The sequence below is a fragment of the Zosterops lateralis genome (genome assembly GCF_965231275.1).
Source record: "Zosterops lateralis genome assembly, chromosome: 6".
Lineage (NCBI taxonomy): Eukaryota > Metazoa > Chordata > Aves > Passeriformes > Zosteropidae > Zosterops > Zosterops lateralis.
In genome coordinates this window covers 26,743,368-26,756,493 of record NC_139761.1, presented here as the reverse complement: position 1 = coordinate 26,756,493, position 13,126 = coordinate 26,743,368, and the positions used below count along the sequence as shown (strand labels likewise).

At 39.7% G+C, this 13,126-nt stretch overlaps 1 protein-coding gene across 3 annotated transcripts in view; it reads left to right on the top strand.

Annotated features, from left to right (window-relative positions):
• Positions 1 to 2,544: 2,544 nt before the first annotated feature.
• The window catches only part of NUBPL (NUBP iron-sulfur cluster assembly factor, mitochondrial), a gene marked incomplete at its 5' end in the record, with an annotated part of 71,234 nt that continues 60,652 nt past the window's right edge, over positions 2,545 to 13,126 (top strand). For 2 of the 3 annotated variants that reach the window (XM_083864151.1, XM_083864150.1), the window contains 2 exons: positions 7,568 to 7,712; positions 7,828 to 7,862. Coding sequence is in view for 1 of the 3 variants with exons in the window: in XM_083864149.1 (XP_083720275.1) it covers positions 2,545 to 2,685; positions 3,362 to 3,509; positions 7,828 to 7,862 (324 nt within the window). Of the gene's footprint in view, positions 2,686 to 3,361; positions 3,510 to 7,567; positions 7,713 to 7,827; positions 7,863 to 13,126 lie in introns of those variants that run through there. The other variant, XM_083864149.1, reaches the window with a different exon arrangement.

Sequence of the window (13,126 nt, the reverse complement as noted above, 5' to 3'; positions counted from 1 at the left end):
TATAAGCTGCATCTTCACAGTGATGTGACTGTTACTATAGAAGGCAATATTAACCTGAAGAACTTGATGACTGACTTCAGAAGAGTCTAGTGGCAATTTAAATGAGGTTTTCATCTCTTCTTGACTGTGAAGGACTGCACTGTTTAAAATTCCACAGGAAAGCAAAATATAAACTAAATTGCTCTCAATTCTTCTAGACCTTATTTAGTGAAACTGAATGAAAGCAAAACATTTCTTTTTCAGTTTAAGATTTGGCGAAGCTTTCACATCTGATGAAGCTACTTATGTGGTCTTATATTTATTGGCAATACTAATACACATGATAAAGAAAAATTATTAAATTGTTACTGTTTCTTGTATGTATTCTTTTTTAAGCTATTTACATCCTACTGCACACAAATCAAACTAATTATCTACCAAGTCATTTTTCAAATGGTATTTAATTTTTAAAATTTGGAGGTATTTTGGCAAGAAATCTTTCCTAGCTATACCTGGATACCCTTATTTGATTTTGGGTAGAGACAGAATATATTTAAACACACGACAATCTAATTTCAGACAAAAAACAGTTCTATTTTTATCATGTTATTGTTCAGGCTGAATAGTAATTTAGAGTCTATGAAGAATTTTCCTACATTTACTTAGAGAAAATGTTATCAATTTGCATTAAAATGAAATATTGTGGTTTTCATTTTGTTACACTTTTGAAAAGACCGAAGTGGAGTTTTCTGAAAATGCTGAGATTACCTGTAGTTTCCATCAAGACTCAAGTCTGGCAGTAAAAAGTTTGTTAATGTTTGGTTTCCATTGATGTGACACTCACAGGATCTTGTGTTTTAACATTGCCTCCAACTGCTGGAGGTAAGAAAAACAATTATCCAAATTTCCTGCAATGCAAGAGGTAGCGTGGTTTCCAGAGGCAGTGAAAAAAAGCCCTGGAGGCACATCTGTATCGTTAGTTTTCAGTATTCTTTTTCAGTTTGGTTTGACAGTAGGATAAATTATTGGGAAATGATTTCACCTCTTCAGGTATCTGTGGACATGCAAAATATGGGTGTCTGTAGATGCACAAAATATGCTCATGTGGGTACATAAAAAATGTAGGTTGAATGAGAATCACTTCTAAGATAGGAAAAAAAAATACTTTCAGCATTGTAATTTATGTGTTGTAGCTGAGCGCTGGAACATGCCTTTGGAAATGGTGGGGTTTAGCAAAATGCTTGATTTGAGTTTTTAATAATATGATTTAAAAAATATTTTAAATGGTGAAAATTCTGTTCACTGAAAGAGAGGAAATGTTTACCATAATAATATTTTAAAATGATGTAAAATCCTCTGATCCATTAAATATTACAACAGATACCAACAAAATACACTGTCTACACTGTATTTCATATTTGCAAAGTAATGACCTGAAAGTACCAAGATCTGAATTATTTCTACAATAACACTTAGCTGAATAAGGACTGTTGATGGAATTTTACAAGCAAATCATGTCAAACCAATCTAATTTCCTTCTAGAAGGAGATTACAAGACTTTTAGGCAGGAGAGAAGGAGATGATGTGTGTCTTAAAGCTTTAAGCAAATCTCACATGACATAAGGAACAGAAATGGGTTTGGGTTAATTTTTACTGAGTGAGGGTAAACTGGATGGAAAATCAAAACTATCACAGAACAATAATCAGGGCCAAACAGCACAAGAGGCAATGGGCAGAAACTGATGCACTGAAGTTCCACCTGAATTTGAGGAAGAAGTATTTTATTGCACAGGTGAGCTAGCACTGGAACAGATCGCTAAGAGAGGTGTGGAGTCTCCCTGGCTGGAAATATTTCAGACCCATCCTGTAGAACCGGCCCTGTCTGAGCAGGGAGGTTGGATCCCATGATCCTTCCAACTCGACTAATTCTGTGATTTTGTGCTTTAGTATTATTTAAAAAACCCAACCAACAAAAAAACCCAAATCAAAATAAACAAAAAAACCTCACCAAACAGGTGGCATCTGTCTCGGCTACAGGTCTCTTTGCTCTTTTAGGTAACGATACAAATGGGATGTATTTATTGTATTTGTAGAAGACACAAACCAAGACGGACCGAGCTCTTGCTGAACCATTCTGCGGGCCAAGATGAGAGTTCAGAAGGCCCCGAGGAGCCGAAGGAGCTGCAGAGAGCCCAGAACGAGCCTCCGCGGGCACCATTACAGCATTGAGAGGAATTAGCCCGGGGCCTTTGCAGTGCGTGCGGTCACCAGGTGGCGATGCCCCGGCCCCAGTTTCCTCACAGACAGCGGCAGGGCTGTGCTTTCCGCGCCGCTGCTTCCAGTGCCCCGCTCGGCGGGCGGGCCTCCCGCAGCCCCGGAGGAGCGGCCCCTCCCGGGCCTCACCCGCGGCGCGGTGTCCCCGGGGCGGCCGGGCCCGCCCAGCGCCAGCCCCCGGCGGCGGGGCAGCGGGCGGGCGGAGCGGAGCACAGCGCGGTGCGGGGGGCGGGCCGAGGCGCGGCCTCACGGCGCCATCTCAGCGCGCCCGGGCCCGGCGCGGCCGCGGCCATGGGAGGCCGTGCCTGGGGCTGGGCCCTGCGCGCCGCCCGCCTCCTGCCCGGCGCCGGCGGCGGGAGAGCCCCGGCCGTGTGGGGGGACGGCCCGGGCCGTGCGGCCCCCGCCTGCAGCGCTCCGGCCGCCCGCGCCGCCGTGAGTGAGGGAGTGGGGCGGGCAGAGCCGGGCCGTGTCCGTGCTTGTGGGGTGCCTGGGCTGGGCTGTCCCTGGGCCGGGCTGTGGCCGTGCTTATGGGGTGCCTGGGCTGGGCTGTCCCTGGGCCGGGCTGTGTCCGTGCTTATGGGGTGCCTGGGCTGGGCTGTCCCTGGGCTGGGCTGTCCCTGTGCTAACGGGGTGCCCGGGCCGGGCTGTCCCTGGGCCGGGCTGTGTCTGTGCTTACAGGGTGCCGTGGGGGCGGCGGGCCGGTCTGTCGGTGCTCGGGTGCCCTGGCGGGCCGTGCCCTGCGGCAGCCGGTTCGGCAGCAGCAGCAGTGTCCCTGCGGGGTGGGAACGCGGTGTCTGCCGGCGGGGAGCGGCCTGGGGCAGCGGCGGGCCGGGGGAGGAGGCTGATGGGCTCTGCCCGCCTCTTACCGCACTCTCCTGAGCTCCAGCGGGCGGTGCGCGGCGCTGGCACAGGCGGGACCGCTGTTTAGAGTTGGCGCTGTCCTTGCCCGCCTGTGAAGCAGACTCCCTTTGGGAAAGCCCCTGTGCAGAATGGTTTTTTAGACAGGTAGTGAAATTTCTTAGTGTGCAGGTAGGCTCCTCCCTGTCAGCTTTCTCTGTGAAAACTGGAGTCGGTGCACAGGCATTCACTCGCTTTTTGGCTTTGTTAGTCCTCAGGCTCTGAGGATGAGGCTCTGCGGGACAGGCGTGCTCGGATCCTGGCACGGGGGCTGCCAAAGCAGAAACCCATAGAAGGAGTTAAACAGGTGCTGGTTGTGGCTTCTGGAAAAGGGGGAGTTGGAAAATCAACAACGGCAGGTAAGGTTTCTTTTTTTTTAATCATTTCCTTTGCACGTGTTCTAGTACTTTGTATGGAATATTTAGGTGCTTGTGTCATTATCTTGTAATTGAGTTCCATAACATTGCCTTTCACCTGACAAGTCCCATTGCAATCATTGAGAATCTACTTGGATACAGAAATTTTGGCTTTAACTTAGGTATGAATTGAGCTTTGAAATCGTATCTTTGTAATACTGCAGTGCTGTCTTGAGGCATCGGGACATCTTAGGAGGTGCTATAGGCTGCAGTGGAGGGGTTCCTATGCTAGTGCAGTGACACTGCTCCTCTTCCCTGCCTGCTGAGGTGTGCCTGCACAGTGCCTTTCTGTGCCACAACAGTGCAGTTACGTGCTCAGCAGAGGATACTGATATTTAGAAATAGCAAGACTCTTCAGTTTTCTCAACTACTTATGTAGGTAATTTATAAAGCAAAAAGTGAAACAGTACTTATAAACCACACAAATTGATCAGAGCCTTGTGAAGCACCTTGACCTCTTCTCTCAACTCCACCATTAGGTTTTGAATTAGTTTTTCTCTATTTTTTCCCCTACCACCTGTTCCTAGGTAGTAGAACAGGATAGTACGTGGGTTACCGATACTGCTAAAATTGACTTGAATTAAACAGATGACAGAATGGAAAAGTATTTGTTGTGTCAATAAATGTGGTGGCCTTCTTACATTGGTGGTGGATGAGGGAAGAGTGACTGGTGTCATCAGCCTGGAGTTCTGCAAAGCATTTGCAGACTGCATGACTTTCTTGTCTCTGAACTGCTATCCTATACATAGGATACACCTACCTGTACAAAGCCATACAAAACAATTAAATTGTGTGTTTCTTAGTCACCAAAAAGTATATATTTATAATACATAGACTGGTTGTTGCAGGTTACTAAAAATACCAAATACCTGCTCATCAGTTGACAGTTTACAAAATGAACATAATTTGAAAATAAATTCAGATCATTCTCCTCATGTCTGCAAACAAATATCTAAATGTAAGTTCTTGTAATTGGCATCTGTGTGCAATTTCTACATAAAATATAACAGATGTATAAATAATACTTAGAGCTGTGAATTCATTCCTATGCATTAAAAAAATCAGGGTTCAACGAGCATTAAATAACATATTGGAAATGTAAGGGAACCATTTATGTGTGTCTGAAATGTGTTTCAGTTGCTCTGCACCTCCATTTCAGGAAAAGAGCGTCTCCATTCTGGTCAAGTGTGTCAGGGTCATCCTGTAACCTGTTGAGTAACTCATTGTGTTTATTGCGTGTGGTTTTCATGTTGTAGTCTCTGATACTTCAGTGCTGTTTGCTCTTCTGAAATCAGTGGAGTCAATGATTAGAAGAAATTGTGTTACCAGAACGATATTTTTCACTGCAGGTTTGAATACTTGGATTGGTTTTTGTTGTTCCTATTTGTCTGACGTGTTTGTTTGCTCTGTTCCCTGCCATGTTCCTGTCAAGTTTCTGTGTTTTAATGGCATTCTTAGACATTTACTGCATCTCTCCAAAGTCTGCTGTGCTTTGCTTTGTTTTCCTTTTTTTTTTTTCTTTTTTTTTCCTTTTTTTCTTTTTTCTTTTTTCTTTTTTTCTTTTTTCCTTTTTTTTCTTTTTTTCTTTTTTCTTTTTTTATTTTTTCTTTTTTTCTTTTTTCTTTTTTCTTTTTTCTTTTTATTCTTTATTTTTTCTTTTTTCTTTATTTTTTTTCTTTTTCCTTTTTTTCCTTTTTTTCCTTTTTTTCCTTTTTTTCCTTTTCCCCGCCGTTTCCCCGCCGTTTTTCGGCCCTTTTTTCCCCGCGTTTTTTTCCCGCCTTTTTTTTCCCCGCCTTTTTTTTCCCCGCCTTGTTTCCCTGTTTTTTTTTCCCTGTTTTTTTTTTTTCTCGTTTTTTTTTTCCCAGTTTTTTTTTTTTCCTGTTGTTTTTTTTTTTTTTTCCCCGCCATTTATTTTCCTGCCGTTTTTTCCCCGCCCTTTTTTCCCCGGGGTTTTTTTCCGCCGTTTTTTCCACTGCCTTTTTTTCCCAGCGTATTTTCCCGCCTTTGTTTTCCCCCGCCTTGTTTTTCCCGCCTTGTTTTTCCCCGCGGTTTTTTGCCCGCCTTTTTTTTTTCCCGCCTTTTTTTCCCCGCCCTTTTTTCCCCGCCCTTTTTTCCCCGCCTTTTTTCCCCGCCTTTTTTTTCCCCGCCTTTTTTTTCCCCGCCTTTTTTTTTCCCCGCCTTTTTTTCCCCGCCTTTTTTTTCCCCCGTTTTTTTTCCCCGTTTTTTTTTCCCCGTTTTTTTTTCCCCGTTTTTTTTCCCCCATTTTTTTTTCCCCGTTTTTTTTTTCCCCGTTTTTTTTTTCCCAGTTTTTTTTCCCCCGTTTTTTTTTCCCCCGTTTTTTTTTTTCCCCGTTTTTTTTTTCCCCCGTTTTTTTTTTCCCCGTTTTTTTTTTTTCCCCCGTTTTTTTTTTCCCCGTTTTTTTTGTTCCCCCGTTTTTTTTTCCCAGTTTTTTTTCCCCCCATTTTTTTTCCCCGTTTTTTTTTTCCCCCATTTTTTTTTCCCCGTTTTTTTTTCCCCGTTTTTTTTTTCCCCGTTTTTTTTTTCCCCGTTTTTTTTTTCCCCTTTTTTTTTCCCCCGTTTTTTTTTTCCCCGTTTTTTTTCCCCCGTTTTTTTTCCCCCCGTTTTTTTTTCCCCGTTTTTTTTTCCCCGTTTTTTTTTCCCCGTTTTTTTTTCCCCGTTTTTTTTTCCCCGTTTTTTTTTCCCCGTTTTTTTTCCCCCGTTTTTTTTCCCCCGTTTTTTTTTCCCCCATTTTTTTTTCCCCGTTTTTTTTCCCCCGTTTTTTTTTTCCCCGTTTTTTTTTCCCCCGTTTTTTTTCCCCCGTTTTTTTTTCCCGTTTTTTTTTCCCGTTTTTTTTCCCGTTTTTTTTTCCCCGTTTTTTTTCCCCGTTTTTTTTTCCCTTTTTTTTTTCCCCCGTTTTTTTCCCCCGTTTTTTTTTCCCTTTTTTTTTTTCCTTTTTTTTTCATGTTATTTTTTTCCCCGTTTTTTTTTTTCCCCGTTTTTTTTTTCCCCGTTTTTTTTTCCCCGTTTTTTTTTCCCCGTTTTTTTTTCCCCGTTTTTTTTTTCCCCGTTTTTTTTCCCCGTTTTTTTTTCCCCCCGTTTTTTTCCCCCGTTTTTTTTTCCCTTTTTTTTTTTCCTGTTTTTTTTCCCTGTTATTTTTTTTCCCTGTTTTTTTTTTTTCCCCGTTTTTTTTTTCCCCGGTTTTTTTTTCCCCGTTTTTTTTTCCCCCGTTTTTTTTTCCCCGTTTTTTTTTCCCCCGTTTTTTTTTTCCCCCGTTTTTTTTTCCGTTTTTTTTTTCCCCCGTTTTTTTTCCCCGTTTTTTTTTTCCCCGTTTTTTTTTCCCCGTTTTTTTTTCCCCGTTTTTTTTTTCCCCGTTTTTTTTTTCCCCGTTTTTTTTTTCCCCGTTTTTTTTTCCCCGTTTTTTTTCCCCGTTTTTTTTCCCCGTTTTTTTTTCCCCGTTTTTTTTTCCCCCCTTTTTTTATTTTTAAATTCTTGCTGATCTATTCCCTTTTTGGACCACCCTGAGAGTACTGAAGAAAATTGTTCCTGACGTGAAAAGAAGTCAAACAGTGCTCTTGACAGAGGGGAATTTTCTAATTTATTGAAAGTTCTCACTGTTTTTTTTTGTTTTGGCCCTTCTTTATATGTTAAAATATTCTGATAAACTCTATTTCTAAATGATATTTCCATAGAGATGTAAGTATGGAAAGTTTCCTTCCACAGTTCCTCTAAACAAATGCTTTCAGGTATATGTGATTTTGTTTTCTGCCATAAAAATCAAGGGAAAAGCGTGCATTGCACCTTCTTCCAGAAAACATCTCTGGTCAATACATCACAAGAAATCAAAAAAAGGGATAACAATCATCTTTTTGGTCATTTGTTTTAATAGTTCACAGCAGTGCTTAGCTAATTTCTAGTTTTATCGAAGTTCACTAGAGAGTGTGAAGTTTTTCTTAGTGTTATTCTTTGGCAAAATACTGAAACTGTATTTTTATTTTGCTGTGTCCTCTAGAAACTGAAAGTCTGCAAGTTTTTGCAGATTAGCTTGAGTTTGTTTGGTTAACGAACACAGACTGAAATGTGGGTGCTGCTGCTACTTAAACTGCAAATGTAGAGATGCAAGAACCAAATGAGAACCAAGATGATGATGTAATTATTAAATAAGTGATTTTCTCTTGTTAGCAGTGATAACATTCTCGATATTTAGGAATTAAGTTTTCCTGCACTTAATCTTTTTGTTTTTTCCTCTTTTTCTTTCTTGCAGTGAATATCGCCCTCGCCCTGGCAGCGAATGATTCGGTAGGTGAACATTTAATTATAATGTGAAATGTGGGCCATAAATAAAATGGTAACTGCTGGGGGCACTCACATACAGTTAATGTAATAATGCTTTTATTTAGTTCATTTCTAATTTGGTTTTGATGGGCTTTTGGGTTTCTTTATAATGCTTATAATAATGTTATATTATATAGAATGTTTATAATTATTATTGTGCACATTATTGGCACACAGATAAACTCAGAAGCAAGTCTCCTTTGCAATGGGAGGCTGCGTAATGCATAAAACATTAAATACAAAGAATCCTCGAGTACTTTCATCAGGCAAATGTAGCATCTTCTTCTTATTGTAAAAGACAAGTGAAACAGAAAACAACAGGAGTGAGGACTGCATGGAATCTGCAAGTTCCCGGAGGAATTTGTAAAAGATTTAAAAATATTTTCATAAATTCAGTCACACTTAATAAGAAGAGTGTTTAAAGCTGTTCCATGAAATCTGTACTGTTTTTGATGGCATCTGAACTTGTTATTTCCCAGCCTTTAATTGTGTGTTTTAAATAGACTGTTGGAATAATTGGATCTCACAGAAGAATCTGTCATTGTGCACAGCAAAACTTCCTTCTAATCAACTTTTAAACGTGGCATTTGCTCTAATACTTTTGCAAAATAAATATCAGTCTGCAACATGATTTATATTGTGGGATGGTTGTTGAGTAGCTCCATGGAAACCATGTCAACCAATTGCACATAACTTTCTGTAGAAAAAATACAGTTTTATGCATTTTAAAATATATATTTAGATAAAATATCTCTTAGTAATTCTGACATACACAAGTTTTGGGATTATGTCCTTTTCTAGGAGTTTTGATATTACAATTAAAACACATGATGTTTGTGTTTAACCTTTGGGTTTGAAGTTCCTGGTTGTTCATTTGTGTACTCACATTGAGTACAGTTCATTAATTTTCTGAGATAAGGTTTTGAAATGAGAATCTCTGTGATTGTTCCAGGCTGGAACTGTCCAGAGCTCTGAATTCTAGAAATCATGGCAATTTTTAGTTTTGTAATGCTGAATGAAGTAAATAAGGAGGTTGTTTTTCAGAGTCCATTGGTGCCTCCTGCTGTATTTTATAGTGAATTTCCTTGTCCTTGGGTATGCAGCAATGGATGTCTTTATTTTACATCTAGGAACTATTGATTGTGCCTCACCCTGCCCTGGTTTTGGTTTCCTTCATTGCTATTGTAAGTTCATCTCTTTCAGAAGAAGCAGTAATGATTGTTAGCCTCAGATCAATAATTCATTCAGTAATGACCAGAGCTTCAGGAGGCCCCTGCAGCTTCATTAACACTCCTTATGTCTCTTATAAATAAAATAAAATTTATAGGAACTGATCTTGAACTTGATGAACTGCTCAAAGGAGGAAAGAAGGGACTTGTGGAGGAAAATAAGTCACCACGACTGTAAAGGTCTGTGCTCCCTTCATTGGTCTGTGTTACAAGTTCTATGCTTGTACGTGGTGTTCTTTTTGTAAGATAAAACAGGTTGCAGACTATTGAAAACAATGTTTTCTGGTGAGTGAGATCTGTGACAGATGCTCTCCTCTCGTAGGAGATGGAATTAGTGTAGATTCTTGCTGCTTTCAGTAACAGCTCTGACATCTTATTGTTGTTTGGTGTATCATAAGTTAACAAAGTGTAAAGGATTTTTCATTCTCTTGATAAAAGAAAACATTCTATCTTTTTAAAATCTACGTTCTGTAGTTAAAAAACCAAAACCCCCACTGTTTCTACTGATACATGCATTTTTATTTTTTTTAATGGAAGCTTTTTCAGTTCTTGTAGTGCTGGTGTGAAATACCAAGGCATCAGCAGAGCCTTGGACATTGTCACGGTCACACAGTGTTGTTGCCAGAGCCAGGATTAGAACTTGGGAGTTCAAAGTCTTGCCTGCTGCTGTTCAGTCTGCTTTGCGTATTTTTACCTCGTGGTTACAGAGTAAATAATTCAAGACAGAAGTTCATTTAGACGCCTAGATACCATGCCCAAGACAAGGATATTTTTTTTTTTTTTTTTTTTTTTTTTTTTTTTTGTGTGTGTGTTTGTTTTTGGTTGTTGTTGTTTTTGTTTTGTTTTGGTTGGTTTTGTTTTTTTGATTCAGAGCCACAGAAGACAAGCAGGGCAGCCTCTTATGCCTTCCTAGAATATTAGTTTTTTTGGTACCCTGGGTTACCTGTTGTAAATAGATTAGTTAAGAAATATATAAGCTTTTGGGCCTGTACCAAGGCCTGTAAATCCATACAGTGTTCTTTTTGTGTTAAGAAATAACTTTAAGTTTTACCCTTGTGTCCTCTAGTTAATTGCTTGCTTAGTTTGACAGCTGATTCTTTTCATTCTTTTGCTATACCAGCAGTCAGTTGTGCTCCCCTAGGAGCACTCGGGAAGAATTTTTTGGCTTTTGTGCCAGGACAATTCATATTCAGACTAGAATGACTATTTATGAAAGCTGCCTGGCCAGGGACAATTTATTATAGTAGAAACAAGTTGAATTAATAGATGGCAGCAATAATAGGGTAGGGATTGCTTGTTTATGAACAGAGTATTTTAGTGAGCAAACACCAGCTGTGCATGACTAAGGGTGGCACAAATCCAGTTGGGAGGCTGCGTGCTTGTGCTGTCACTGTGAGGCAAAGCTCCCCAGTCACATTTCCTCTGGCTCGCCTTTTCCTTCTGGAAGATTTACCTTTAATTTTTATTTCTTCAAACCATGTATTTAATCAGAACCCACACGCTTTAAAACTCAAAAGCCACCCAGCTTACTTCTTTTTTTTTTTTTTTTTTTGGTTTGTGTAATTAAACTGTTTATCCACAGGATGATATTTGACTGCTACATTCGTAGATGACTTTACATTTCTTATTGGTGAGGAAAAAATTTTGTGTGGGAAGACAAATGTAGAAGAATTTAGGCAATAATGGGATCCTTCACTGAGTAATCATGGCATGAAGGCAAGTTTTGACTTGTTTGTCCTCTTCCCATGCAGCTTTTCTGATTGGTTGGATTTGATTTCTGGGCATCTTTAACTCTGTTGTGTCTTCATGCTTGTTTCTCATTGCTGAAAAGTTTCAGTAAAGCTGGAGATGCTAGTTAGAATTGATTTGCTTTATTTGCAGTGATAGATTACCTTCTAGATCAGCAGAAAAAAATGAGATAATAAAGCTTTAAAAATGTTGCTGTTTTTCAGGAAAAAATGATCAAAATTATATTTCTTAATGTAGACCTCCTAAAATATATTATTTAAATTAGATAACTATATACTTAATTTGAAGAAAAAATCCTTTTTAATTTTTTTTTTTTTTGGTTTGGTTTGAAGGTAAATACCTGTATCCTTAGTGTTCAAGTCATTAAAAGCCCAGTGCAGATACCAGAGAGACTGATGTGAAAAGTCAACCCTCTTTTATAGTAATTTGACATGCTGTAAGAGTGGAGAGGCATCTTGTAGAGATGGTAATGCTGGGGATTCTGTTTTGGTAGTTTATTTTTCAAATGGTTCTGTATTGAATTTTTTTTTTTTTTCAGCAGGGTGGCTAATGTGCAGAAAGGCCAAACAAGGTCGAATTACTGGTATGAAATTGTTAAGAACATTGAGTAGGAGCTACTGCAGGCTGTTCTGGAAAAGAAGTGCTGGAGAAGTCCTGTGGCTGACAGAAAATTGGAAACACTTCATAGAAAGAAAAAGGGCTTTTAAGCCAGTAGCAGACAGTGTTTAAAGCAAGTTTGCATTTCTAGGATAGAGGGAAGAAACTGCAGTGGTACATTTTTGGCTTTAATCCAATTTACAGCTAGGCACTTAAATAGTGTGCAGCTGAAAGAGCTAGAGAATTAAGGATTAAAAGATGGCTATTCATTGTGTCAGTATGTCAAATGAGGAATCCATAGCCTATCCTGATTTTAAAGTTCTTTTTTGTCCTGTGTGTTGTTGCTTGCACTTTGGGATTAGCTCTAAGTCTATAATGACATTAAAAGGGTAAATTGAGAGTCCTGGTGATGGATTAAGAGCAGCAGCTTTAAAGTAACTGGCACCCTCACTTAGCAGAGCTGGAATTTCTGTCTTTGGAATGGACTACAGCTGCTGAATATGGGGAGCACTCCTGGTGTAGGAAATTCTTCACTGTATAGAGCAATAACAGCCCATTGACCTGTGCCTTTATTCCTCCCAGGCTAAACACCAGGGAGCTCTGCTGGTTGGCAGAGTTTACTTCAAAGTAAAATACTATCTGCTAGCATCCAGTGGGGATACATACACCCTACCAAGTATGGGAAAAAGTCTCAGAAAATATGAGCAAAAATGAAATTAATGCTGTCAAAGAGTCTCTGGATGTTTAGCGGTAACGTAGGCTATGTTGATTAACAGCTATTTATAGAAGCTTTTTGTGAACTCTTCCTTTTTTATTCTTTTTTTTTCTCCCTTTTTTCTCTCTGTTGGTTTGAAGTCTTTAATAAGGTTTGTTCCTCAATAAAGCATTTGGTGACTTGGAAAAAATATTGCCAGATTCTCCACTGCACACAGAATTGTGTGGAGGAGTCTCTTGTGATATGTGAATGAAACTGGCTGCATTTGATCGAAAATTTGTTACTGGCAAATATAATTGATTTTGTAGTTGATGTTCCCTGAAAAACAGAAAAGGGAACCTACATAAATAAGGTGTAGGGAGGGACAAAACAGTTCTTAAGGATCTGCTGGAAGAGCTTAGAGGAGGAAAGATATGGATCATTTTGTCATTAGTATCAATTTATGGCACCTGAACAAGGATTATGTACAGTAACATTTGCCTGCCCAAGAGAACAAGTGTAATGGCAATTGAGGACTTCCTCATCTGCAGAAGGAAAAGGAGGCAAATTGTTTTCGTTTTTTTTTACATGACTTTTGTCTGCCAGGGCTTTGGCCTTCAACAACTTAATTTTATTTTTTCCCCCAGAAAGATTTACAACTAAGTTCAGAGCTTGAAAATCATTAATTTAGAATACTGCTGTCTTCCAGATCTCTGTTCCTCACAAGGCAGTGGCCAGGTTCAAGAACTAAGCTGAAATTTAATTATGTGGAGAATCTTGCCAGAGAAGGTAAAGGAAAGGATCCTTTTAGTGAGGTTATCTGTGCCTGTAGTTTGAACACTGCACAAAATGAAGCGGGAAAATACTCATCTCTCAGGGATATCTGTAAGAATATCTTCGTTGTCTATTGATGTAGCATTTGGTTTTCTTGTAAGTTTAGAATCTGGACCTCATGACTG